Source organism: Chionomys nivalis, chromosome 1 (genome assembly GCF_950005125.1).
Source record: "Chionomys nivalis chromosome 1, mChiNiv1.1, whole genome shotgun sequence".
In the NCBI taxonomy this organism is placed as follows: Eukaryota; Metazoa; Chordata; class Mammalia; order Rodentia; family Cricetidae; genus Chionomys; species Chionomys nivalis.
In genome coordinates, this window is record NC_080086.1 from 63,068,780 (window position 1) to 63,093,983 (window position 25,204).

At 45.8% G+C, this 25,204-nt stretch overlaps 1 protein-coding gene across 1 annotated transcript; it reads left to right on the forward strand.

Annotated features, from left to right (window-relative positions):
* The first annotated feature begins 8,239 nt into the window (after nt 1–8,239).
* Nucleotides 8,240–24,866, forward strand: Cfap92 (cilia and flagella associated protein 92 (putative)). Its single transcript, XM_057788920.1, is given in 7 exon segments — nt 8,240–8,504; nt 11,467–11,657; nt 12,660–12,873; nt 18,672–18,822; nt 19,804–19,931; nt 21,007–21,138; nt 24,709–24,866. Coding segments are annotated over 7 exon segments (1,239 nt in total).
* The last annotated feature ends 338 nt before the right edge of the window (nt 24,867–25,204 follow it).

The window sequence follows — 25,204 nt, forward strand, 5'->3', positions numbered from 1 at the left end:
TGGCCCCTGCTTCCGTTCCGGCCTTGGACTGGCTCATTGTCAGTCATTGTACGGAAAACAAACCCTTTCTTCCCCACGTTGCCTTTGGTCTCATCATTTATCACAGTATTGGGCAGCAAATTAGGCCAACTGGGCCCAGCAGCGGTTTGAGGTCTTCTTGAGAATAGCCCATCTCTTTTGTAGTAGGAGCTGTGGCTGTGTTCCTGCCGCTCCAGCTCCTGGTCGCCTGGCTAGTTTATGCCCCAAAATAACAACACACAAACTGTATTCTTTTAAACACTGCTTGGCCCATTATATCTAGCCTCTTCTCGGCTAACTCTCACACCTGGACTAGCCCATTTCTAATAATGTGTGTAGCACCCCAAGGTGCGCTTACCGGGAAGATTCTAGCCTACGTCCATCCTGGGTCGGAGCTTCATCGCATCTGCCCTGAGAGGAGCTGCCCTGCATCTGAGCTCACTTCCTCTTCCTCCCAGCATTCTGTTCTGTTTACTCCACCCACCTATGTTCTAACCTATGAGGGCCAAGCAGTTTCTTTATTTTTTAACCAATGACCTTCCTCCATCACAAAGAGGCCTCCCGGTTTTCCCCGACACTGACAGTCACACCATGCGATTTCCAGTGTGTTGAGTGACACAGAGATTGTCAGCCTGAACTTTCTCCACATCGGTTTCTGGTGTCAACCTCTTTCTTCAGGCCTGTGCCTGTCAGCTTCCCATCACTGTCACAGGTACCCCAGGAGGTTAGAGAGGTACCTCTCTTGGAGGAGGAGAGGTGCACTTTGGCTCACAGTTTGCTTTGGGGCTGTGGTAGCATGCACACACACACACACACACACACACACGCGCGCGCGGTGGAGTTACTATGCCATATGCTTCAGGCATGGGAAGAAAAGGAGGGAAAGGATAGAGCTGGGATTCCACTGTTCTCTTCAAGGATGTGACCCAAGTGGCATACTACTGGGCCTCATCACTTGAACTTTTTACCACCTCCAAATAGCAGCACTCCAGGGACTAAGGTTTTCACACACAGAACTTTGGAAGTCATTGTAGGTCTGAACCACAAAAAGGCACCCCTTACCCTTGCCCTAGATCCAATTGTAAGGATGCTTGGTGGCCCCACCTTTGAAACATGTCCTGAACCTGCCTCCCCCTTAATGCACTGGGATCACTCCAGGCCAAGCTCTTAGCATCTCTCCCCTGTGTTCACAAATGATATATGTCTTTTACTGGCACATGAGTTTTAAAGCAACCCTTATACCACATCGTCTGTGAGCCTCATACATGGCCTCAGCCACTCTGGACTGCAGACCTGGTGCTCCCATGACCATCACAAAGTAGTACTTGATTGTTTGGCTTTGCATGCGCATACTTGTGTGAATATGAACTCACAGCTTCAAAAGGGAAAACTGCATCTAGCGGGCATCAGTGGGATTTGAGTGCTTTCTGGCCCCATGATGTTGGAGCCCCCATGGCTCCAGATGTTGGTAGTGAAAAGTACTTCCTGCGGGACCCGTAAGTCCTGTCCTGGAGCTTAATGTGGGTCCCGAAAGCAAGTGGCTGGGGACTCCTGTCTTTGCAGATGAGGCTGGTTTTATTTTCATGACAGTTTTGAAGGCTGATAGCTCAGCCTAAGATGCTACATACACCGTTCCCAGCCCCATGTTGTTGACTGCTCTGGTGAAGGACTCCCTCAAACTGTGGCTTTCCTGGGACAGTCAGTACTGAAAACAAAGCTTTTCAGTGTCTTCCCATGGAGCTGTTGCCCAGCCTCCCGCGGCTTAGTGGGGGAGGGATTTATAATGGCGTGCTGTTAGGTCTGCCTATCTGTGGGCTGTGTTACTAGGCACCCCTGAAACAATCCCACTTGGACCCAGAAGGCTTTTGTTGGAGGTTCAAAGGCGTGCAAACTCCGAAGGTTTGTGGTTCCTTTGTACGTGCTGGGGGGTGGGATGTCTGTGGCGGAGAACTGAAGTCCGGTCAAAGAAGTCACTTTTGAAGTCACTTCAGTATTGTTTGAGCTGCTTCCAATAGTGTACTGTTCAAAGTGTCATTACAAAGTCTAGAAATATACTAAGAAGCAAAAGTCACCCAAGATCCCACCACCACCTAATCCACAGTGTATCCGTGATGTATTTATTCTAGATTATTCTTTGTATTGTGGCATGAAAGAATTTTTGGGGGGGTTATTAGAACTGCTTTGTGGTGGGGCTCACAACACATCTTTCAGGACCTTCTGAAAGGGTAAAGTTAGCATTTTGTAAATTAAGAGGCCAGCAATTTGCTCATGAATCTGTGATACAGGGAGGGCTTGGTGGAGACAATTTTCGCTCTATGCAGTGGCAGCCACTATGCTTATAGGCCTGGGGGCTGACTATGGCAGTTGGGTGGGAGCTGTCAGAATAGCTCCATGCAATCCTCATGTGGCCGTCTGTATTTGTTGACAAGATGGAGGCTATATTTGTGGATAACGCCCCCGTTGAGACAGCAACAGAGTTTGCAGGAGTCACATGGTATTGCTTCCCACGATGAGGTGGTCTTACGTTGTTTGTCTGACCCACCGATGGGAGGAATGTTGACCACCCAAAGGAAGAAGAGCACGTGAGAGGGTGTCCAAGAGGAGGCTCAACTCAGAAAACACAGTGGCATTGGTCCCTAAGCCCTGTTCTTGGAGAGTTATCCCTGAAGGCCTGGAGAGAAGCCTCAGAATATCATTAGCGTACTATTCTCATTAACATGTTGCTGCTAGCATTACTGTTAGGCTGGGAACTTATCAAGGGCCTGGCACATACTGGGCAAGCTCTTCACTATTGAGCTTTATGTTCTTACTTTTTATTTTGAGACAGTCTTCCTAAACTGCCCAGGCTGGTCTTGAACTTATGTTGTGGCCCAAGATAGCGTTGAACTTGTGATTCTCTTGCCTTGGTCTTTTGAATAGCTGGGATGACAGGCCTGTGCCACCCAGCCCGGCAAATCTCATTTTTGATGCATTCTGGGTAACACCTATGTGTATTTAGGGTGGGCTTTGGCTCTTTGGCCTAGAGCTATGGCCTCTCACCCTGAGCCTGTGGAGTACGGCTGCTCCCCTAGGGAATGTGATCATAGGCACTTTGGACTCTTTTTTTTTTTTTAAAAAAAAAAAAAAAAGATTTATTTATTTATTATGTGCAGTGTTCTGTCTGCATGTATGCCTGCAGGGCAGAAGAGGGCACCAGATCTCATTACAGATGGTTGTGAGCAGCCTGGTGTGGTTGCTGGGAACTAACTCAGGTCCTCTGGAAGAACAGCCAATGCTCTTAACTGCTGAGCCATCTCTCCAGCCCTGCACTTTGGACTCTTACCAAACCACCATGATCATGCCCCCTTTTCACATTTTCTTGCACACACACACACACACACACACACACACACACACACACACACACACTCTTCCTGGGAGTGACCTGCCCAGTTTGGCTGTGCCTTACTGCTGAGGTACCTCCACTTACCAGTAGCTGATGGTATGAAGGAGTAAAGCCAGACTTTAAGTAGATTTTAGTAATAGAGTAAAAACAAGCCATGTAAAGATGGAATATACACAGTGTCTGGATTATGCATATTATTGTGTTTTCTTTGAAGTTTTTGACTGTGAAGAAGCTAAGTAACCAACATCTATACTTTAAAGGTATCTTGACTTCAGAATTTGAGTCTAAGGATTTGGAAAATAGGTTCTTCTTTTGTTTCCACAGAGGATGAGAACTTGTGGAATCCTTCCAGACTAATAATGGTTTGATGGACCAACACTTCCTGAAACCCTTGAACACTCTCAAAAAATAAAATAAACAGCAGGAAGAAGTTTGGACAGAACTATGCTCATATTCCCAAATACTGTTTATAAATATTCTTTTACATTTAAAGGGGATATGCTATAGAGATTTCCATTGGTTTATTGATACAAATTTTAGGTCAATTTTGTTATACTGTGTATATGTATTTCTGCTCTTGATTAAGGTATTGTGCTTGTACAGCTCATTTAAAAATGTAATGTGATGTATAATGTATAATTTAAAAAATATAGGTATTATAGCCATCTATAATAGTCAAACTTGTAGACTTGTTAGTTAGGTTTTCTAGATATATAGAGATGTATTTCAGTTAGATGGGTATTCTTCAAATCTTTCAGACACCTTCAGAATATGGCATTTAAAATGTTTTAAAAATTTAGGACTTTTCATGACAATGAGACACATCTGCTCCTTGAAGCACCTATTACTTCAGAGGAAGATGGGCATTGAAGAGGCTCCTCATGGAGTTTGCTAGTCATTTGGGCAAGGGACTGCTTGATGAACTGGACATGCAGGATCCACAGAGAAATGACTGCTGAACTTGCCTAAAGGTGAGTCCTTCAGGGTTCCTGCTTCATGAAAGTCTGCCAGACATTCTGCAGGACACAGAAGAAAGTGATGACAAACTGTCAATATAGGTGGAGCTGTCTTTGAAATTTCCTGCCTCATGGAAAAGTCTGCTGGATACTATGGGCCTGTAGGCTGAAGATGGATGCCTCAGTGGTACAGAAGAACTTTGGGTGACTTTCCAGGCAGCAAGATGTTTCTGTCATTTTTAGAGTTTTGGAAGTTGCTTACAATGCACTTCCTGTTTACTTAGGTAATATTATATCCTTCTTTGGAGTCTTTGATGGAGTTGAAGAATTTATAGTATAGTTATAGTTTTCATTAGTTATGATAAAAGATAAAGTAGATATAAATATTGTAACTATAATTCTTGCTTGATACCTGTTTTGTTATATGTAATTTTATTATGTTGAATGAAGATAAAGCCTTCCTTTTGGGCTAGAAAGATGGCTCAGCGGTTAAGAGCATTGCTTGCTATTCCAAAGGTCCTGAGTTCAATTCCCAGCAACCACATGGTGGCTCACAACCATCTGTAATGAGGTCTGGTGCCCTCTTCTGGCCTGTAGGCATATATTGTGTACATAATAAATAAATAAATATTTTTTAAAAAGCCTTCCTTTTCATTTAAACACAAAAGGGAGGTGATGTGGGATTTCCCTCTGTAGGCTGTGATTACCATTAATGAATAAAGAAACTGCTTTGGACCTATAGCAAGGCAGAAATTAGGTAGGCAGGGAAAACTAAACTGAATGTTGGGAGAAAAAAGGAGGTGGAGTCAGAGAGAAGCCATGTAGCCCCACCAGAGCCAGACAGAACTTTAACAGGTAAGCCATAGGCACATGGCGATATGCAGATTAATAGAAATGGGTTAAATTAATATGTAAGAGTTAGACAATAAGAAGCTAGAGCTAATAGGGCCAACCAGTGATTTAAATAATATATAGTTTCTGTGTGATTATTTTGGTTTCTGGGCAGCCAGGAAACAAACAAGTGGCCTCCTTCAATAGTGGGCAATAAAATCTTGACATTCAGTAAGACTTGTTCCTGATTTTAAATAGGCTGCCTGCTGTTTAATTCAGGAAGTAGATATTCAAAAGTATCCTGAGATGAAAAGAAAGGATAAATATGCTTAATTCTGATGCAGAGCTGAATTTACCAATTGGCTCATTATTATGAGGGCATGTAGGTTATAGAAATGTGAGTCCTCCAGCCTCTGCACCAGTAGCATATATATATATATTATATATATAATATATATATATATATATTTGTGTGTATCAACTTGAAACAAGCTAGAGAGGACATGCCTCCATGAGATCCAGCTGTAAGGCATTTTCTCAAGTAGTGATCAATGCAGGAGGGCCCAGTTCATGGTGTTGGTGCTGTCCCTGGGCTGGTGGTCCCAGTTCTATAAGAAGGTAGGCTGAGCAAGCCAGGGGAAACAAGCCAGTAAGCAGCACCCCTCCATGCCCTCTGCATCAGCTGCTGCTTCTGGGATCCTGCCCTGTTTGAGTTCCTGTCCTGACTTCCTTCAGTGCTGAACAGCAATGCTGAAGTGCAGGCCAAATAAGCCCTTTCCTGCTCAACTTGCTCTTTGGTTATGATGTTTCATTGCAGCAATAGAAACCCTAACCAGATATGCACTTAATAAAAGTAACTGCTTAAGTTAAATATCAAAGGACCCTTCGGTGGGAAATCAGAGTCAAAGTGGTTGGTGGACCCTGAGTGGGGCTTCCTTGTCTGCTCCTGCGGACGGTACTGCCAGCTGCTCTTGCTGCCTGCTGGTTGTAGGAGCTGCCGAATCTCAGTAGCATTTGGTTCTTCCAGTACCGTATGTATTTTCAGCATGCCTTGGTTCACAGAGGCAAACTACAGGATGCTGGAGCTGTGGGCAAGCAAATCGGCTTTCAGTGTGGACCCCGTTATAGTTTTCCTCACGGTTCAGGTTTTATCTTGATTTAACCCGAGGGTTCCATTCAGTCTGTAGTATTCTGGAATGCACCATCTCATCTAGACAAGTGTGTTCTGGGAGACTTGGGACCTGGTTCCAGCTCCAATTCGACTGAAGTTCTGCTGTTTGACTTAAAGCAGGTCATAGTTCAGCTTCAAACGTTACTTTTCTCGGCAACCCAATGTGTATGGGTGGAGCCTTGTGTCCCACTTTTTTTTTTTTTTAATAAAAAATCCGACTAAATTGGTTGATGAGTAGGAACACTCCCTCACTAGAAGACCTATCCCCCCCTTCCCCACCCCCACCCCGCCCCGCCCCGCCCCTTTGGGGCTGTGTGCCAAGAGCCACCTCACTGCTCATCAGTTTTCTCTGAACTTGTCTGAGTCTTCACCCCTCTAGGCCTTGTCTCCGTCATTTCTTCTGCATGGGTTTTCTCGCTTTCATTACTCTGCCTGCCTGGCCTTTGTTACCTCTTGAAGTCCATCCCTGTCCTGTCTGGCCAATCCAACGTGGGTTGCTCCTCTGGCTCAGGCCACTTGATGTGTTGTGGTCTTCCGGGTCAGGGGCAGCAGTTAGGGTGCTTAGCCAAGGTGCTTCAGTGTGGGTAGGATTCACAGAGGAGCGCAGGTTTTGGTGGCCGGGAGTCTAGGTTTCAGGCCATGCTGTAACGTTTTTGCAGTGGGTAGAATGCTTTACCCTTCTAACCCAGTATTCTCATTTCAGGGAAACGGAATTTTCACGATATTTTTAGGACATCAGCCCCAGAAGCAGGAAATCTAACCAGAGGTTTTTTTGGGGTCTGAGTATGTAGAGACAGACCATCTCTTCTTTCACCTTTTTTAAGCGTGGGAGGCGAGAGTGGGTGGAGCTATCGAGAGAATCCAGCAGCCAGGCGCACAAAAGGTCTGGAGTTCAGAATGACAGGTTTTTTTTTTCTTTAAATATTGGGTAAATGGGCGAATGGGTGAAGGCAATAGCTTTCCGAATCTGCTTTTCACCTTTTTGACTGGTCTGGTGCACCAAGACCACGCAGAAGCCACATCGCGAGAAGCCCCTTCTCGACTGCCAGCCCCTTAGTGAGCTCAAAGAAGGTTCCCAGAGCCTGCAGGCAGGAGCCGAACTCAGTCGGGGGAAGAAAGCCCCGCCCCCAGCCGTGGGCTGAGGTCTCCTGGCAACCGCCTAACAAAAGTCCCTTAGGGATCTGCTACCCTTAGGCGCCTGCGCTCAGCTTCCCTGATCAGAGTGGCTGCAACTGCGCAGCAGGTGCAGGAACCAACAAGTGTGCCTACTCACAGGTAACCCTTGAGCTTGGGTTCAGTCTCTATTTCACCTCAGACGCCCCAGGTCCCCCAGGCACCGACTTTCTGACAGTCAGGGTCCTGTGGCTAGAAACCTGAGTGATACCTGAGCCAGAGTTCTCCGTGTCTTGCCTCAGGGATTCTTCTTAGGGTCCTGTGTGTACCAGGGTGCCCGGCTCAGTTCCCCTTTCTGCGAGTGGCGGCTGTCTGTTCTGTGCTGGGTCCACATCCAGGACGCTGCCTCAGCCTCTTGAGAGGAGTCAGAGCTTCGGGTGCCTCCTGGGTCAGCGGTGACCTAGGCTCACCTGGATCTGTACGTCCAGAGCACCCACTGACCAACTCCTCACTCCCGAGAGAGGAGTAACTGGGCTCAGGTCAGAAGAACATCACTGATTGTCACTGCCAGCTGTCACTCTCTGGTTTCTTCACCCATTCCTGCTCCCCAAATGTGGAACTCACTGTATAGCGGGCCTCCACGGAAGCCTGGGGCATTGGAAATAAGACAGAGATGGGCCTGGGACGGTGCGGCTTCCTGCTCTGGGCAGGTTTACTCCTGGGGTCTTTGCTGTCTCCCACCAGGACCTTCTAGTGCTGCACAACATGGCCCTGCAGGCCTGGGACTGGGAGGAAGAGGACAGAGCAAGCGTGGGGCCCCTCTCCTCCATGGCTAGTGCTTACCAGTCAGCAAGCGAATATGAGACGGAGGAATACCTAAAATCCAGAACCCCAGCACATGAGTGGGATTCTGAGGACCAGTTCAGCAGCCTGCACTCCTCGGAGGGGACATCCTGCCCCTTTACCCCTGATGTCCCCCAGGTTGTCCCCTGCAGATTCGTCATCTCGCTGGCCTTCCCTGCACTAACAGGTAGGTGCTAAAGGGGAGCTTTCCTTGTGCACAAGGCAGCAGGATACCGCTGCTGGCTGCCTCTGAAGCTGAGGGCCCATAGCCCGCCTCCTTTCTCTCCACCCAGTCCCCTTTCATGGAGAGTGGCTGGCACCAACTGAGGCAGAGGTCAGAAAAAGAACAGAAGATTCAGGGGAGCTAGCTGTTGGCTAGGCATGAAAGCAACTGTGTGACTCACCAAGTACACCAAGAAGCAGGTCATTTTCATATTCTCTCTCTCTCTCTCTCTCTCTCTCTCTCTCTCTCTCTCTCTCTCTCTCTGTCTCTCTCTGTCTCTGTCTCTCTCTCTCTCTCTCTCTCTCTCTCTCTCTCTCTCTGTCTCTCCTCCCTACCTCCTCTTCTTCCCAGCTGAACAACTTTGCAGAAGATAAGACTTGTTTCCCACAAACAGCTTGTTCATTACTCAACGCCTTTCTTAAGATACATCCCAGATTCATTGACCAAAGTCTCTTGAGTCAAGAAGTGTATCAGTTTAGTAGGGTAGCAGACACAATAGGGGCCCACACTTGCTCATTGTAAATGGGAGCCATTGTTTTCCTCATCTGGTTGCCAGTCTAGGTTGGGCTTGGACAGGTGACCTTCCTTCCTCTGTTCCATATGTCTTTACTTGTACTTCTTGTAGATGGGCTAGCTTGCGTAGTCTGGACAGGTCTGTGCACACAGAGGGCTAACCTACTCTGTGATGGTTTATCTTGATCACCAACTTGATGGGAATTTCACCATGGAAGCAGACAGCTGGCTGTGTCTATGAGGGGGGTGATCTGGGCTAGGTTAACTGAGGTGGAAGGCCAGCTCTAAATGTGGGCCTCACTCTTCTGTGGGCCAGAGTCCAGAAGTAAGAAGGAGAAAGGGAGACAGGCACCAGCGTTCCTCCCTCTCTGCTTTCTGACTGTGGATACAATGTGGCCAACTACTACCTGCTCCCATGGTCATAACTCCCAGGGTCATGGTGGATTATATCCTCTGGAACTGTGAGCCAAAAAGGACCTACTTCCCTAAGCTGCTTTGCCGGCATCTCACGCCAATGAACTCAGTAACCAACACACAGACATGATCTCAGTAACCAACACATAGGCCACAGTTCTTCAAGTCTCTGGCTGCCTCCTGCTATTTTCGTTCCTGCTAGAGCAATCCACACGGTTCAGCAGGGGCAGAAAACAGTGCTTCAGCTTGTGATTCTCATCCCTTCCTCCTCTAAGTACCCCCATTTGATTGACTCTTCTCCTTGCAATTCTGTCTTGTTATAATTGAGCTATCTGCTTGGGGATTCAAACCTTTGTCATTGGTGGGGACCTCCTCTTTCCATTGGTGCTTTTTTTTTCCCTTCTAAATCTTGGGCCTGTTGACATCAAGCAAAACAAATTGGAAAAATCATCTGTCCGAAACCAGCCAAATGAAAACCAGTGCTCAGCTGAGCAACCTTTGGCCTGCGTGTCCTTGCAGCATGTCGCGAACATGCCGTTCTTATTTTTATCATTTTCACCCAAGGGGATTTGCAGAACACGTCTTCAGAGCTTCACAAGACCCTTGACACAACTCTAGCAGGGAATCATGTCTAGATCCATTACTTCCTCCTTGTCTTAGTTTCTTTTTCTGTTGCTGTGATAACAATGCCCTGACAAATGCAACTTTATTTTCTGACTCAGTTCTACAGCCTATCAAGGCTGCAAGCCCCAGTGTTGCGAGCTTGCAGGGCATTCACAGACAAGAGGCAGGGAGAGATGAGGAGGGCCCTGGCTCAGTCCTCTTTTCCATATCTATAGCCCAGCATCCCAGCCAGGGAATGGTGCCGCCCACAGTGGGTGTGTCTTTCCATTTCAATCACTTGTCCAAAGGCTCATCTCCCAGGTGATTTCATATAAATCTTAAAGGGATTTATTAGATTGAGCTACAGGATGTAGTCTGAGTAACCTGAAGATGGCTGTTTCGTACCAGAGAGCCAAGAATCTGGTAGTTGTTCAGTTCCTAGGGCTGGGCGTCTGCGCAGTTCTGGTCTGATGTTGAAGGCCTGGGGGATCCCTGGAGAGCTGCTGGTCCTCAGTCTACTCTGGAGTTCTGAAGGCGTTGGTTCTAATATTGGAGAAGGAATGTCACAGCAACAGCACAGATGGACTCGCCAGGGGGAATGAGAGCAAGGTAGCAAGAAGCAAGGTTTTCTTCTCTGTCCTTTTTATCTGGGCTGCCACCAGAAATTATTGCCCAGGTTTGGGAAGCATTTTCCTGTTTCAAATAATCTGATCAAGAAAATGCTTTGAAGGGGGGCCAGCATCTTGGGTTTTAGTTAATTCTAAAGGCAATCAAGTTGATGATCAAGATTAGACATCACAACACCCTCAATATAGACATCTGTCTATCTATCTATCTATCTATCTATCTATCTATCTATCTATCTATCTATCTTCTATCTATCTAGTTTAGAAGTGAGATCCCGTAATCCTGGTTTACCACTTACATTTAAACATGGATACCTTAGACACTGTGGCTGAACAAGTGCTCCATCCCTGAGCTATACTCCAGTCCTCTCCTACCCCTCACTGATGGATACTTGACTTGCTTCCAGAGTTTTTCAGTTACTATTCTTCAAAAGACAGTCTCTCTCTCTCTCTGTCTGTCTCTTTCTCTGTGTGCACATGCTGTGTGTATGTGTGTCCATGTATATGTGGAAGCCAAAGGCCAGCCTTGTGTGTTGTTCCTCAGGATGTTTTCCTTATATTTTGAAACTCTCACTTGGCCTGAAACCTCATGATTGAGATAGACTGGCTGGACTCCCAGCTCTTACCTTCCACTACTTCCCGATAGCAACACTGACCAGGAGCACATGGACAGCTGGAGTCATTCCCAAACTACAGCCATGTTTCTTGCCTTGGGGAACTTGTGATTTCCCAAAGGTTAGAACAAGGCTCCTGAAACTTGTGTCTTCTAGGTCAAAAGGTAAAAGCTGCAAGTTTTGCCGAGAAAAAGAAAACCCCTAAACCAGACAGCCGGGCTGCTGCCAAGGCTCGTCGATTCTACCACATTGAGTATTTTTTCCTGCCCGATGATATAGAACCCAAAAAAGTTGATGTTGTGGTGTTTCCTGGCGTAGCCAAAGTGTTTCTGGAGTCAGGAATAAAGGTGGGTGGTGTTCGTGTGTGTGTGTGTGTTCATGTGTGTGTGTATGTGTGTGATGTGTGTATCTGTGTGTGTATGTGTGTGGTGTGTGTGTATGTATGTGTATGTGTGTGGTGTGTGTGTATGTGTGTGTATAGTGTGTGTATGTGTGTGTTTGTGGTGTGTATGTGTATGTGTGTGGTGTGTGTGTATGTGTGTGTGTGTATGTGTGTGGTGTGTGTATGTGTGTGTGTATGTGTGTGGTGTGTGTGTATGTGTGTGTGTATGTGTGTGTATATTTTCATGGAGTGTCACACTGAGTATGCAGAGGATGCCCCGCTGATATGCAGCAGACCCAATATTGGAGCTTTCTAGATATGTGGGATTATGGGTAATCTCATGAGTGAGATGCAGAATGGACGGCTTCTTTAGATGGCTTTACCCTGTTCTTTCTTGAATGTTTCTTGAATGTTTTATTTTATTTTTTTTAAAGATTTATTTATTATGTATACAACATTCCTCCCATATATGCTTGCATGCCAGAAGAGGGCACCAGATCTCATTACAGATGGTTGTGAGCCAACCATGTGGTTGCTGGGAATTGAACTCAGGACCTCTGGAAGAGCAGTCAGTGCGCTTAACCTCTGAGCCATCTCTCCAGCCCTTTTATTTTAATTTTTAAGTGCTGAGCATTCTTAGTATGTGTATATATACACATGTGTGAGAATGTTCATGTGCAAGGACTATTCCAGCATGCATGCACACATGGAAACGCCTGCAATGGTTTGGGAGTCATCACTGGGAAGTAACCACCAGGGACACTATGCATGCATTTGCTTAGATTTTAATTTTCAAGGAACTGGTGACCTTGACAGGGTCCAGTACACAGGAACCTACTTTTCTGGGATTTGGAGCTAGGAGAGAGGGTGTCATATCTGCTATGTTGTTGCTGGGGGTAGGCTGTGGGAAGAGCCTAGTCTGTAGGTTGGTCCTTCATTTCCCAGTCTCTGAATCGTGTTTACACAGACTGTGAAGCCATGGCGAGAAGATGACAAAATTTGGGTGTCTTGGAGCCAGACTTTCAATGTCAATATGACGAAGGAATTATTAAAGAAAATAAACTTCCACAAAATCACCTTGAAGCTCTGGGACACCAAGGACAAAGTCTCTAAGAAGGTCAGATACCACCGACTGAAGACAGCCGCTTACACGGAAGACCCAGAATCTTTCGGTAAGTCAGGTGCTTCGCTTGTATCTTAAGTGTTTCTGGCAACTTGTGTTTTCTCACCACAGGTTGGACATATCTAGCCCAGAAATCTAAAGTCTGAAGTGATGTCAGGTTTGGTACTTTTCGAGTGTTACCACAGTAGCTTAAGTGGGAAATTCCGCAGCTGAAGTCTCGTGACAGATCATGGTCAAAACAAAGGCTCATCAAAGTACCTTGTAATGTCCCCTCCAGACAACGAATGGAGTGTTCACACATCATGGAGGAATCTCCTGTTTAGAGCTGGGTGGCTTCCCCTAGGGCACTTCATTTATATAAGAGAATATTCCAGAATCAGAAAAGAGTTCTAAATCCCAAGCATTTAAGATAGGGGATTTTGAATCTGTAATATCAGAATAAAAGCCAATGCTCTTTGTGGCCTCATCATTAACCTGGAGCATACAGTGCTCTCTGTGTGTCATGAACACAGGACACACCTGGGCAGTCGTGGCATGTCTGTGCACTTGGGCCGTGTCTATGTGCCTCCCTTACCTTTGCTTCCACAGCATCTCTGAGGTGAGTTACCATCACTAGCCTGTCTCCCCAAACTGATATTGTATGTTTACGCAAAGTTAAACAGGGATACCAAGAAACAAAAGAAGGGTTTCTCTTGTGTGTACAGTTTAGTGGGAACGGGCACGTGTTGCATGTATGAGTTTCCGGGTTCTGTCTCTACTTCCAGGAAAAGAAAGAGACTTAAGAATTTTACCTCTTCCAGCTGGGGTGGTGGCTCAGTTGGTAAGTCTCTGCTATACAAATATGAGAACCCAAATCTGACCTTCTGAATCTCATGAGAAGGAGAAGGATGTGGCGAGTGCACCTGTAACCGTAGTTTTGGGGAGGTAGAGATAAGGGACCCTGGAACTGGTGACCACCAGCCTGGCCAAACTGGTGAGTTTCAGGTTTAATGAGAAACTGTCTCAAAAACTAAGGTAGAGTGTAATTGAGGAAGGCACTCAACTTCAACCTCTGGCCTCTGCATGGACTCTCCCCCCTTCAAACACAAATCCATATACACAAATGCTACCCCTCCAGGACAATAAACTGATGTCTGAATGGATCCCAGGGTCTTGTGTGTGCTAGGCAAATGCTCTACTTCTGAGCTAGCACTCCAGCCTCTTTTCATGGCCCTCTCCCAAGTTTACCTTGAGATAGGATATTACTAACCTGCCCAGATGACCTGGAACTGTTGTTCCCTTGCAGCCTCACTAGTGCTGGGCCCTGCAGGCAGGAAGGCCTACGGCCTCTGCCTAGGGTGCTTGGAGCTACAGCAAGATCTTTTCCCTGTGCTCTGTCCCAATCCTGGTGTCCCTGCCTTTTATTTTAAATACATTTTTTCCATTAAAGGAACAGTATATATTCACTAGATTAAAAAAAATAAGTTAGAAATTTCTACAAAAAAGGAGGAAAAAGTAAAATCATACAGTGTCTGTCCAGAGATGGTCATTATTCATAGCTTCCTTGTGGATCTGTCTTTAAAGATACCTAGTGGACACCTTACTTCTTGTGAGGATAGAAACACCCTAAGAGGAGAGACAGATGCTGAAACTTTAGCTGGCAGAAAATTTCAATCCTTAACCTTTATGCTAAATGACACCATGCTTGAGAATGTATCTCACTCACTTTCCTCCTGCATGGCTGTCAGATTGTCACATTACTGAGGGTGCAGTGGGAGCAAACCCCGCAGCCCTGGTTCACTCCAGCGATCACACTGGAAGTCATGGGGTCCCTGACGTGGAAGCCTGAGGTGCCAAGCTGGCAGGAAAGCAGGCAATGTTGTGGTAACACTGGGAGCTGGTAAATCCCAGCTCCCAACCCATGTAAACATGAATGTGAGTGGTTGCAAAGATGACCTCAGATACATCTCAAGAGATATACTTCATTGAATCCAAAAACACATTAGAAAAATGATCTGCCATGATCAAGTCGGCTTCATCCCAGAGATGCAGGGATGGTTCAACATATGAAAACCTGTCAATGTACTCCACCATATAAATAAACTGAAAAATAAAACTACATGATCGTCTCATTAGATGCTGAAAAAGTCTTTGACAAAATACAATATTCCTTCATGATAAAGGTCTTGGAGAGAAGGAATAAAAGGAACATACCAAACAATAATAAAGGCAATATACAGGAAGCCAACAGCCAACATCAAACTAAATGGAGAGAAACTCACAGCAATTCCACTGAAATCAGGAACAAGTCAAGGTTGTCCACTTTCGCCATATCTATTCAATATAGTTCTTGAGGTCCCAGCTAGAGCAATAAGACACCAAAAGGAGATCAAGGGGACACAAATCAGATAAGAAGTCAAACTCTCACTGTTTGCTGATGATGTTACTATAGTTTACATAAGTGACCCCAAAAATTCTACCAAGGAACTTCTACAACTCATCAACACTTTTAGTAATGTAGCAGAATACAAGATTAACTAAAAAAAAATCAGTAGCCCTCCTGCACACAGATGATAAATGGTCTGAGAAAGAAATCAGAGAAATACCACCTTTCATAATACCACAAATAAATAAATAAAATATTTTGGAAAAACTCTAACAAAACAAGTGGAAGGCTTGTATGACAAAAATTTTAAATCTTTGAAGAAAGAAATTGAAGAAAACACCAGAAAACGGAAAGATCTCCCATGCTCTTGGGTAGGTAGAATTAACATAATAAAAATGGCAATCTAAACAAAAGCAATTTACAGATTCAATGCAATGCCTATAAAAATCCCAGCAAAATTATTCACAGACCTCTAAAGAACAATACTCAACTTCATATAGAAAAGCAAAAAAATCAGGATAACCAAAATAATACTGTACAATAAAGGAACTTCTGGAGGCATTACAACCCCTGATTTCAAACTCTACTACAGAGCTACAGTACTGAAAACAGCCTGGTATTGGCATAAAAGCAGACAGGAGGACCAATGGAACTGAATAGAAGACCCAGATATTAACCCACACAAAATGGAAAAAATAAAGCATATTTAACAAATGATGCTGGAATAACTGGATATCAACATGTAGATAAGTAAAAATAGATCCATATCTATCACCATGCATAAAACTCAACTCCAGGGCTGGAGAGATGGCTCAGAGGTTAAGAGCATTGCCTGCTCTTCCAAAGGTTCTGAGTTCAATTCCCAGCAACCACATGGTGGCTTACAACCATCTGTAATGGGGTCTGGTGCCTTCTTCTGGCCTGCAGGCATACACATAGACAGAATATTGTATACATAATAAATAAATAAATATTTAAAAAAAACTCAACTCCAAATGGATCAAAGACCTCAACATAAAGCCAGCCACACTGAACCTCATAGAAGAGAAAGTGGGAAGTACAATTGAACACATTGGCATAGGAGACCATTTCCTAAATATAACCCCAGTAGCACAGATACTGAGAGAAACAAATAATAAATCGGACCTCCTAAAACTGAGAAGCTTCTGTAAAGCAAAGGACACGGTCAACAAGACAAAACAGCAGCCTCCAGAATGGGAAAAGATCTTCACCAACCTCACATCAGACAGAGGGCTGATCTCCAAAATATACAAAGAACTCAAGAAATTGGTTATCAAAAGAACAAATAATCCAATAAAAAACTGGAGTACAGACCTAAACAGAGAACTCTCAACAGAGGAATCTAAAATGGCTGAAATACACTTAAGGAAATGCTCAATATCCTTAGCCATCAGAGAAATACAAATCAAAACAACTCTAAGATTCCATCTTACAAGTGTGAGAATGGCCAAGACCAAAACCACTGATGACAACTTATGCTGGAGGAATTGTGGGGTAAAGGGAACACTTCTGCATTGCTGGTGGGAATGCAAGCTGGTACAGCTCCCTTGGATGTCAGTGTGGCGTTTTCTCAGAAAATTAGGTCTTCCTCAAGACCCAGCAATACCACTTTTGGCTATATATCCAAAGGATGCTCAATCGTACCGCAAGGACATGTGCTCAACTATGTTCATAGCAGCATTGTTTGTCATAGCCAGAACCTGGAAACAACCTAAATGCCCTTTGACTGAAGAATGGATAAGGAAATTGTGGTACATTTACACAATGGCGTACTACACAGCAGAAAAAAAAATGACATCTTGAATTTTGTAGGCAAATGGATGGAGCTAGAAAACATCATATTGAGTGAGATAACTCAGACCCAGAAAGACAAATACCATATGTACTCACTCATAAGTGGCTTTTAGACATAAAGCAAAGAAAGCCAGCTTACAATTCACAATCCCAGAGAACCTAGACAACAATGAAGACCCTAAGAGAGACATACATGGATCTAATTTACATGGGAAGTGGAAAAAGACAAGATCTCCTAAGTAAATTGGGAGCATGGGGACCATGGGAGAGGGTTGAAGGGGAGGGGAGAGGCAGGGAGGGGAGCAGAGAGAAAAATGTAGAGCTCAATAAAAATTGATAAAAAAAAGAAAGGAAAATAAAAAAAAAAAAGAAACACCCTAAGAGTTCTGTTCTGTATTGCAGAAGGACATTTGTTTGGCAGATCACGTGTTGGAGGTCAGTGGTCTTAACGGGACGTCTATGGTCGAGCTTCCTTTGTGTTTCCTCACGCTCAGCTCCTTGGATGTTCAGTGCTTGCTGCAAATGGCATGATTCTTGAAATCCACAGATGCTGTGGTGGCTTCTCCTATGCCCTGTTCTTGACCCTCTCCCAGCACCTGCTTCCTCCTTGACTGAGGCTTTCTGGAGCCCTGTCCTGTGTACCTGTCTGCATCAATCCCACTCTCTTAGCATCTTTCTCCCTACCCCAGTCTCCTCCCTCCTGCCACTGCGGCCAGTGTCCAGTTGACCCCTGTGTTTCATTGAAGGCCTTTTAGGACTTGCTTCCTCAGGTTCCATTTTTTTGTGGGAGCCCCTCCCCTTTACTCGGGACACTGGCTCCTCACAGGGCTTCCTTCTGGCAGCTGGCTACATCGCAGGGGCCTCTCTGTCCCATTGCTTTCTCCAAAACTTTGATTTGCCTTCCATCAATGAGTCAAATTTAACGTCCTTTTCACTTCTTTCTGGAAGTTCCCATGATCATCTTCACTTTACCCCCTCACACATTCACAGCGTATTCACGGAGTGCTTGACACTAGTGGGGGTCTCCATGCTGAGAGGGACTGGCCTGGGGATGCGGCTCCCCCCTCACACATTCACAGCGCATTCACGGAGTGCTTGACACTGTCATGAGTGGGAGTCTCCACGCTGAGAGGGACTGACCTGGGGGTGCGGCTCCCTGGCTTGGAGCAACGAGTGCTTTCAGGCCTGGTTCTTCTAGTGTGGTGGTTCTCAACCTTCCTAATGCGTCAATACTTTAAGACGGTTCTTCATGTGGTGGCTCCCAACCATAAAGTTATCTTGTTGCTACTTCTTAACTCTAATTTTGCTGCTGTTATGAATCATAACGCAAACATCTGAGATGCAGGGTATCTGATATGGTGGGGACCACAGGTTGAGAACCTCTGTTCTCAAAACTCTGGTGTGGAAAAGTTACCTCACATATAGATGAGGAACATGGCATCTCCTTCCTTGCAGTGAAATGAGGAGATCCAGTGGCATGGCATGCACAGGTGCTTGGGGGAATCTGAGGTGCAAGCACTTGGCCCTAACAGGTGTGTGGCTGCGCCTCCTAGTATTTGGTGGCAGTGTACGTAGCTTATCCTCTGTCCTCTGCGTTTGTCCACCGGAGGTGCCAGAAGACTGGGTGTGGTAGGTGTCCAGTAGGCATTTTTGACGTATCCATTTTCTCATTCCAGAGGAAGTGAAACTTTTGGTTTTAAATCAGAAAAGGTTGTCTGCAGTTACCAGGGAAAAACCCAGCGTTGTCCTCGAGGAGTCGAGAGAGGTGAATTCACCAGGTGATCAGGAAAAGGCAGAAAAATACTTGAAGCCTCTACAAGGTGAGGAGTGATGGCCGTGGACACCTGAGCTCAGCACTGTGCTAGGAGACAGGCCAGTATGCATCCATGGTCCGTCCAGTCATTGTTCCCGTGCCCCTGGGCGGCTTGATTTTGATGGCTGATTCTTCTCCCTTGCCCTGCCCTGTCTTCTCTCCCCCTTCTCTTTCCCTCTTTTGATTTTTTGAGCCAGGGTCTTACAAGCCTGGCTTAGAACTTGCTCTGCAGGCCAGTAGGCCAGGCTGTCCTTGAATGTGAAGTCTTAGCCTCCTAAATGTTGGAATTGCAACCATGAGCCAGCATGCAGCCGATTTAATGGATATTTTTTCACAACTTCAAAACAAAACAAAAGAAAACACAATAAGACATTTTTGGGCTCTGGAAGTTAATTTTAAGAGAAAACCCAGTCACTATAGAAAAGTATAAAAACGTGAGGAAATAATCTACGATCCCATCACCAGTTGTAGTTGATGAGGTGTTTTGGTTGTTGTGTTCCATCGCATTTCTCTGTTTTTGCCCTAGGACTCATTTTGTTTTTGTTTTTAGCATATGGGTTTACCCAAGATACACATAGCACTTCTGTCTTCGGAGGGTTTGTATATTATCACAAGAAGCCCCTATGTCCTTAAACTCTGTCTGTAAACTTCGTTTGTCGTGGCTGGGTTGTATTATGTTATATAGTATTTTATCTGCATGGACGGTAGTTTAGCTGACCCTTCCCTAGAGCTGGGAACTTGCGACTATTCCACAGTGTACTGCTAAGCAGCTGAAGTGGACACTTTCATCTAGAGGAGACCTTGCTTCTTCTCGGTGGGTCGGGCTCCACGCACCTTCCTTTGCCCAATAATGGGAATTCATCTGGTGTGTGTCCTTCATTCATGAAGACACCCTGCTTTCTGAGGGCTGCTGTGTTAGGCCTCCACCAGCAGATGTGTCCCTGAAATGAGCAGGGACATCATTTGCTGGGACCAGCACGGAGTGAAGCTTGGAGCCTCTTGGTAATGTTTGATTCTCACCAAGCAGAGCCTGAAACCCCTGCTAAGAATGGTGACGAATATGAAAAATTACTCAAGATGGAGGACCCTTCTGCATCTCGGTAAGGAGAGTTGCTTACTTGGTGTCAGAGTAAGGCCCCTCCTCACTGGCCCTGCTTTAGGTCATTAGACACCTTTTTTGCTGGTTTTGGTTAAGGTGGAGGTGAAGCAACCAAGGGAAAGAGAAAGACCTGAGAAGGAAAGGAAGTTGGTGCTGCCAGGTGCCCCAGATCGGCACCCACCGCCTCTTGGCAGGAGTGTTTTTCAGAGACGGACCCTCCATGTTAGCTGGTCAGATTGGACTATCACTCCCCACTCTCGCACAAGGCAACGAGTGCCTCCAGTGAGTTTAGTCAGAAAGCTAGTTTGGGGTCAGGGTTTCAGCCTGCAGTCTCAGTCTGTGGAGTTTCGGCTAGGGCTTTCAGAAAGTCGCCGTCTTGGGTCCCCAGAGAGTCAAGCTGGTTCTGGAGAAGCCGGGTGGAGAACAGAAACCCAGCTGTGGGTCTGTGGCGCTGAGTAGATACAGGACCACACAGTAGGCAGAGTTGGCTTCCTCTGCTCCGTCTTCTTTGGCAACAGTCCCTTTTGCTCAGGCTAGGTTCACACTCTCAAGATCAAGCCAATCTCCTGCCTAAACCTCTTGAGTGTGGGTCTGAAGGTGCATGCAGTCATGTCTAGCTAACACTTTTGACTTTTAAATATCGTTTTTCATTGAATTTTCATATTAATTTGAGAAAATTGATGTTTATTTGATGTTGCCCCACCCATGATCATGGCATATCCTTTTACATAAACATGCACCCTCTTTATAGACTTTAGTGGAGTTAATATCCACTTCCCGTAGATGCTGTGGATAATTCTTGAGAGTTCTTAGATGTTTCATAGTTTTAGATACTTTGAGAATATATTATTTTTCTTTACGTTTTCTAGTTGGTTTGAGCTCTGGTCATACAAGTGTGGCCCATTGATCACTGTTACTAGGGAGATTGGTGGACTTAATGAGTCCCAGACTGCCCCTGGCTCCTGAGACATCATCCACATTTGACAAAATCCCGAGGCCATTCACGTGCATATACTTTTAAGAAGTATGGAAGGCCCAGTGAGCAGATTCTCGAGACATGGTGCCTGTATGCTTCTCTTCACTGTCCTGTCTCTGTGAGCATTTTCTAGACGGGGCACTGTGAAAACAACTGTTTCTTTGGCTGGAACAACCATGATGGAGATCAGTGAAATCATCGAGAGGGCATCATTGGGCAGCTTAACAAACATGATAGAAAAGCAAAAGTCTCAATGTAAGTTGTGATGGGATTTTGATGTTTTATAACATTAGACTTGAAAAGTTATGAAATATTTAAATTTAAGGTATTTGAATAAGATTGTTTGGCATCTGACTATACTATACTATGCTATGCTATGCTATACTATGCTATACTGTATTATATACACTTTTACTTGCCCTTCTACCAATCCATCCATCCATCCATCTACCCATCTACCCATCCATCCATCCACCCACCCACCCACCCACCCACCCACCCACCCATCCATTCATCCACTTGCCTGTCTGTCCATCCATCCGTCCGTCCGTCCGTCCGTCCATCCATCCATCCATCCATCCATTCATCGGTCTGTCCATTCACTCACCCACAGAATTTTCTTCCTTTCCACTCCACAGTAGTTTTAGATTCCTGGTCTATGAGTTGAGGGAATGTAGACATGAAAATGTCTACTCTCTAAAGCAAACTTCCCAATGAACAGTTGGAACATGGCATGGTAGTACCATGTTTGTGGGTAGACTCCAGGTTGTTGGGGTTATAGAAAAACTATATAGAAAAACCATTTGCTCCTTGGGGAGATGAAGGGCACAGCATCTTATGTTATAGGCTGTCTCATACAGTATGATATCTTTGCCTGCAGAGCAACAAGAATCCTCAGAAGCCATTTGTCCTGGTTAAGATTTTTTTTCCATCTTGACACAAGCTAGAGTCATCTGGGAAGAGGAGTCTCACTGAGAACACACCTTCATCAGCTTGCCTGTAGGCACGCCTATGCGGCATTTTCTTGATTAATAATTGATGTGGGATGGCCCAGCCCACTGGGGGCAGTGCCAGCACTGGGCTGGTGGTCCTGTGCTGTTTAAGAAAGCAGGCTGAGCTAGCCAGGAGAGCAAGCCAGTAAGCAGCTTCCTCCATGGCCTCCACTTCAGCTCCTGCTTCCAGGTTCCCACCAGCTTGAGTTCTTGATGGTTTCTCTGATGATGGTCTATGGTCTGTAAGCCAAACAAACCCTTTCCTTCCCAAGTTGCTTTTGGGGGTGTTTTATTGCAGCAACAGAAACCTTAGACCCCGCCCAATCTACCTGCTCATTCTTAGTCTGAACTTTCTCACCATGGTTTTGGTAATCAGGCAGGTGTCCAGTGAAGTTGAGTCTTCCCTGGATGGGTTGCTCCACTTTAGTCCGGGGCAGCTGCTGCAGCTGCTTCCTTGCCTGCCAGTCATCTGCTGGTTCCTGGGGCAACAGAGACTGACTCCTGCTCTTGTTTGGGTGCTGGAGGCACAGACAGCAGCATAAGGCTCTCTTCTACTTTGGAGGCCCTGAGGTGTGGTCCCCACACTCACATTCAAATATCTTTCAAGTCCTCCAGAGGGTTCTCTTTTTTTGAAAATATTTTTAAAGGATTTTAGTGAGAGTTTTCCAACCATTCCTTTTTGAATGAAGACATAAAAATATCCTCAGAAAATGTAAGTTATGTGCCACAATTTAGGATTCAATATTTTGCGATATTTTACCAGTTCTTGTTTTTTTTTCTACATGTGTATACTTATGTGTGTGGTATGTGTATGTGCGCACATGTGCATGTGTGCACATAGGGTTCCATGAATGCCACAATACACGTTTCGAGGTCAGAAGATTGACCCTGAGAGTCTGCCCTTGCCTTCTACTTTGTTTGAGGCAGGGTCTCTTACTTTCTTTGTGTCTGTGTACACCAGCATGGCTGGCTTCTGGGGCTTCTCCTGTCTCTCCCATCTCACCGTGGAGCACTGGAACTACAGCTACTGTGTCTGGCTTTGTGTGAGTTCTGTAGATTTGAACTCAGGTCCCCTTGCGTGTGGGACAAGTCCTTCACCTATGGAGCCATCTCTCTAGCTCCTCTTTTTCCTTTTTTAAGGAACAAAAGGTAACAGATTCAGTATACATGCTCATGGCATCCTGCTTTTTGAGGGACCTTTCTTGTTTCCTTCCTCCAACCCACCCACTGTCACGTGTTCAGATAAGTGTTCTTATTCCTGTGGGACGTGGAAATTGCTCGGAGCTCTCCAACGCCTTCAGCTTGCTCTTTGTGCACAGCTTCAATTCTGAGGTTTCCTCATGTGCACATAGGTAAGGACACTACCTTCATTCTTACTTTTGCAGCACACCCTGTCAGATAGACAGACCACTGTTCATCACCCCATTCTATCAAGGAACACTGAATTTCTCAAGTGGCTTGCCATCCCTGACACCATTGCAGTGACCACCGTGTTCTCATTGCTTGGAAGACTTGTGGATAAGACAGCTGTCTGAGCCTGGTTTTGGTTGTTCTTGTCTAGGTGGGGCTTCACTGTCCTCAGCGATCTGTACTGAAGGTCTTCCCTTCTCCCACTTCCAGTGTCCAGCCACATTGACTATACACCTTTGGCTTCCTGTGTGACTGTCCAGCATTTCAGAGGCTTGCACAGTTCCTACTTTACATGATCTGCCTCACACCATCCGCTAGTTATGGATGTCAGTGGCAAGTGACCTTCCCGGACATGGTTTATGACATCCTTTGGCTCCACTTGTGGTGTCTTGCTTTGTGTGAAAGTTATTTCATTGCCTCTTTCTAGTTTATACTGTGGTTAACACCTGGGAAATCTTCCTTGTATGATGCTGGTGCAGGCAGGCTCAAGAGACCTGCCTGATGATTCTGCAGTTTGTTCTGGAGTTTGTTTCAGAGATGGGATGGGATGGCCCTGCAGTTTCACCTGCTTAAAATGACCAGTTGCTGCCAGTTGCCAAAAGTCCCTGCTTTCCAGCTGTTCTGAGATGCCCCCTCTGACTCCAATCAACTGTCCCATGTGTGTACCCGAGCCTGGGCTCTCTAGACTTTTCCATTGGCTGCCATGCTCCCCAAGATAACAGCTAATGCTGCTGTTGCCTGAGACCAACCTGAGCTAAGCACCTCCCTCTCCCTCCCTCCCCTCCCCTCCTTCCCTCCCCTCCCTCCCTCCCTCCCTCCCCCTCCCTCTCTTTCTCTCTTTAAGGCAAGGTCTCATTATGTAGCCCTGGCTGGCCTGGAACTCACTATCTAGCCCTGGTTGGCCTGGAACTCTCTATGTAGACTGGGGTGGCTTCAAGCTTACCTCTGTGGGTCCACCTGCCTCTGTCTCCTGTGCTAGGGTCAAAGGCATCACCCCCAGGCCTGGCTGAGCTGAGCATTTTACTCTGTGTTCCCGTTCTCTTCCCAACATACCACTGCCATTAGACAGATGAATATCAAGGATTAGAAGCCCCTCCCACCTTCCTGTAGGAAGGTGGAACTGGGCTTGGAATTTAGCTCAGCTCCATAGCCCAATCTATGTGCTGTTCAAGTGACTTAGGCAGTGGGAGCACAGTACAGTGTCATCACCATGGTGACCTTCGTCTCAGAGGGGTTGGGGACACCTTCACTCCATAGCTTCCAATAGCTGATGATAGCTTGTCACCTAAGAGACAGCAATACAAAAAGTAAGGCCTGATTTCTAGGAGCTTCCAGAACCTTCCTGGTCTCTGCAGCATATGTGAATGCATATATCGAAGCATTGTAAATCCCTTCTTAACATTGATTTCATTTGGTTCTAAAGTTAAAGGAAAAGATTCAGAGGTGAAGAAGAAAGCCCCAAAGAAAGTGAAGATGTATCAGACAGAGGAGGAAGCAAACATGAAGCTGGCAGCAGCGGCCTGGAAGCCGAGCATCTTCTCCATCCAGCTGGCCGTCATGCCGCTCCTTGCTGGTACTTAGAATGCTTGCCTGTGAGACACTTGTGGAGACTGAGATCTTGCTCAGTCTCTCATTTCCCCCTCACTGTCACCTCAGGAACCACTCAGCTGTACAGAGAAATAAATGCAGGCCCAGGGAGGTCTATTACCCTGCAACATCACATAGCTTACATGTGTAAAGCCAGGGTTTCAACGGGAGTGTTTGACTCCAAAGTACAAGGAGACTTGTGAGGACGTAACTGTCATGGCTCTGTTTGGTACATAAGGTGCCACCCTTTAGTGACTGCATTCCTACAGGTCCTTATCGAAACATCTCGTACAGGGAATAAAAGGATGTGGTTTATAGGGACCATCATGTCC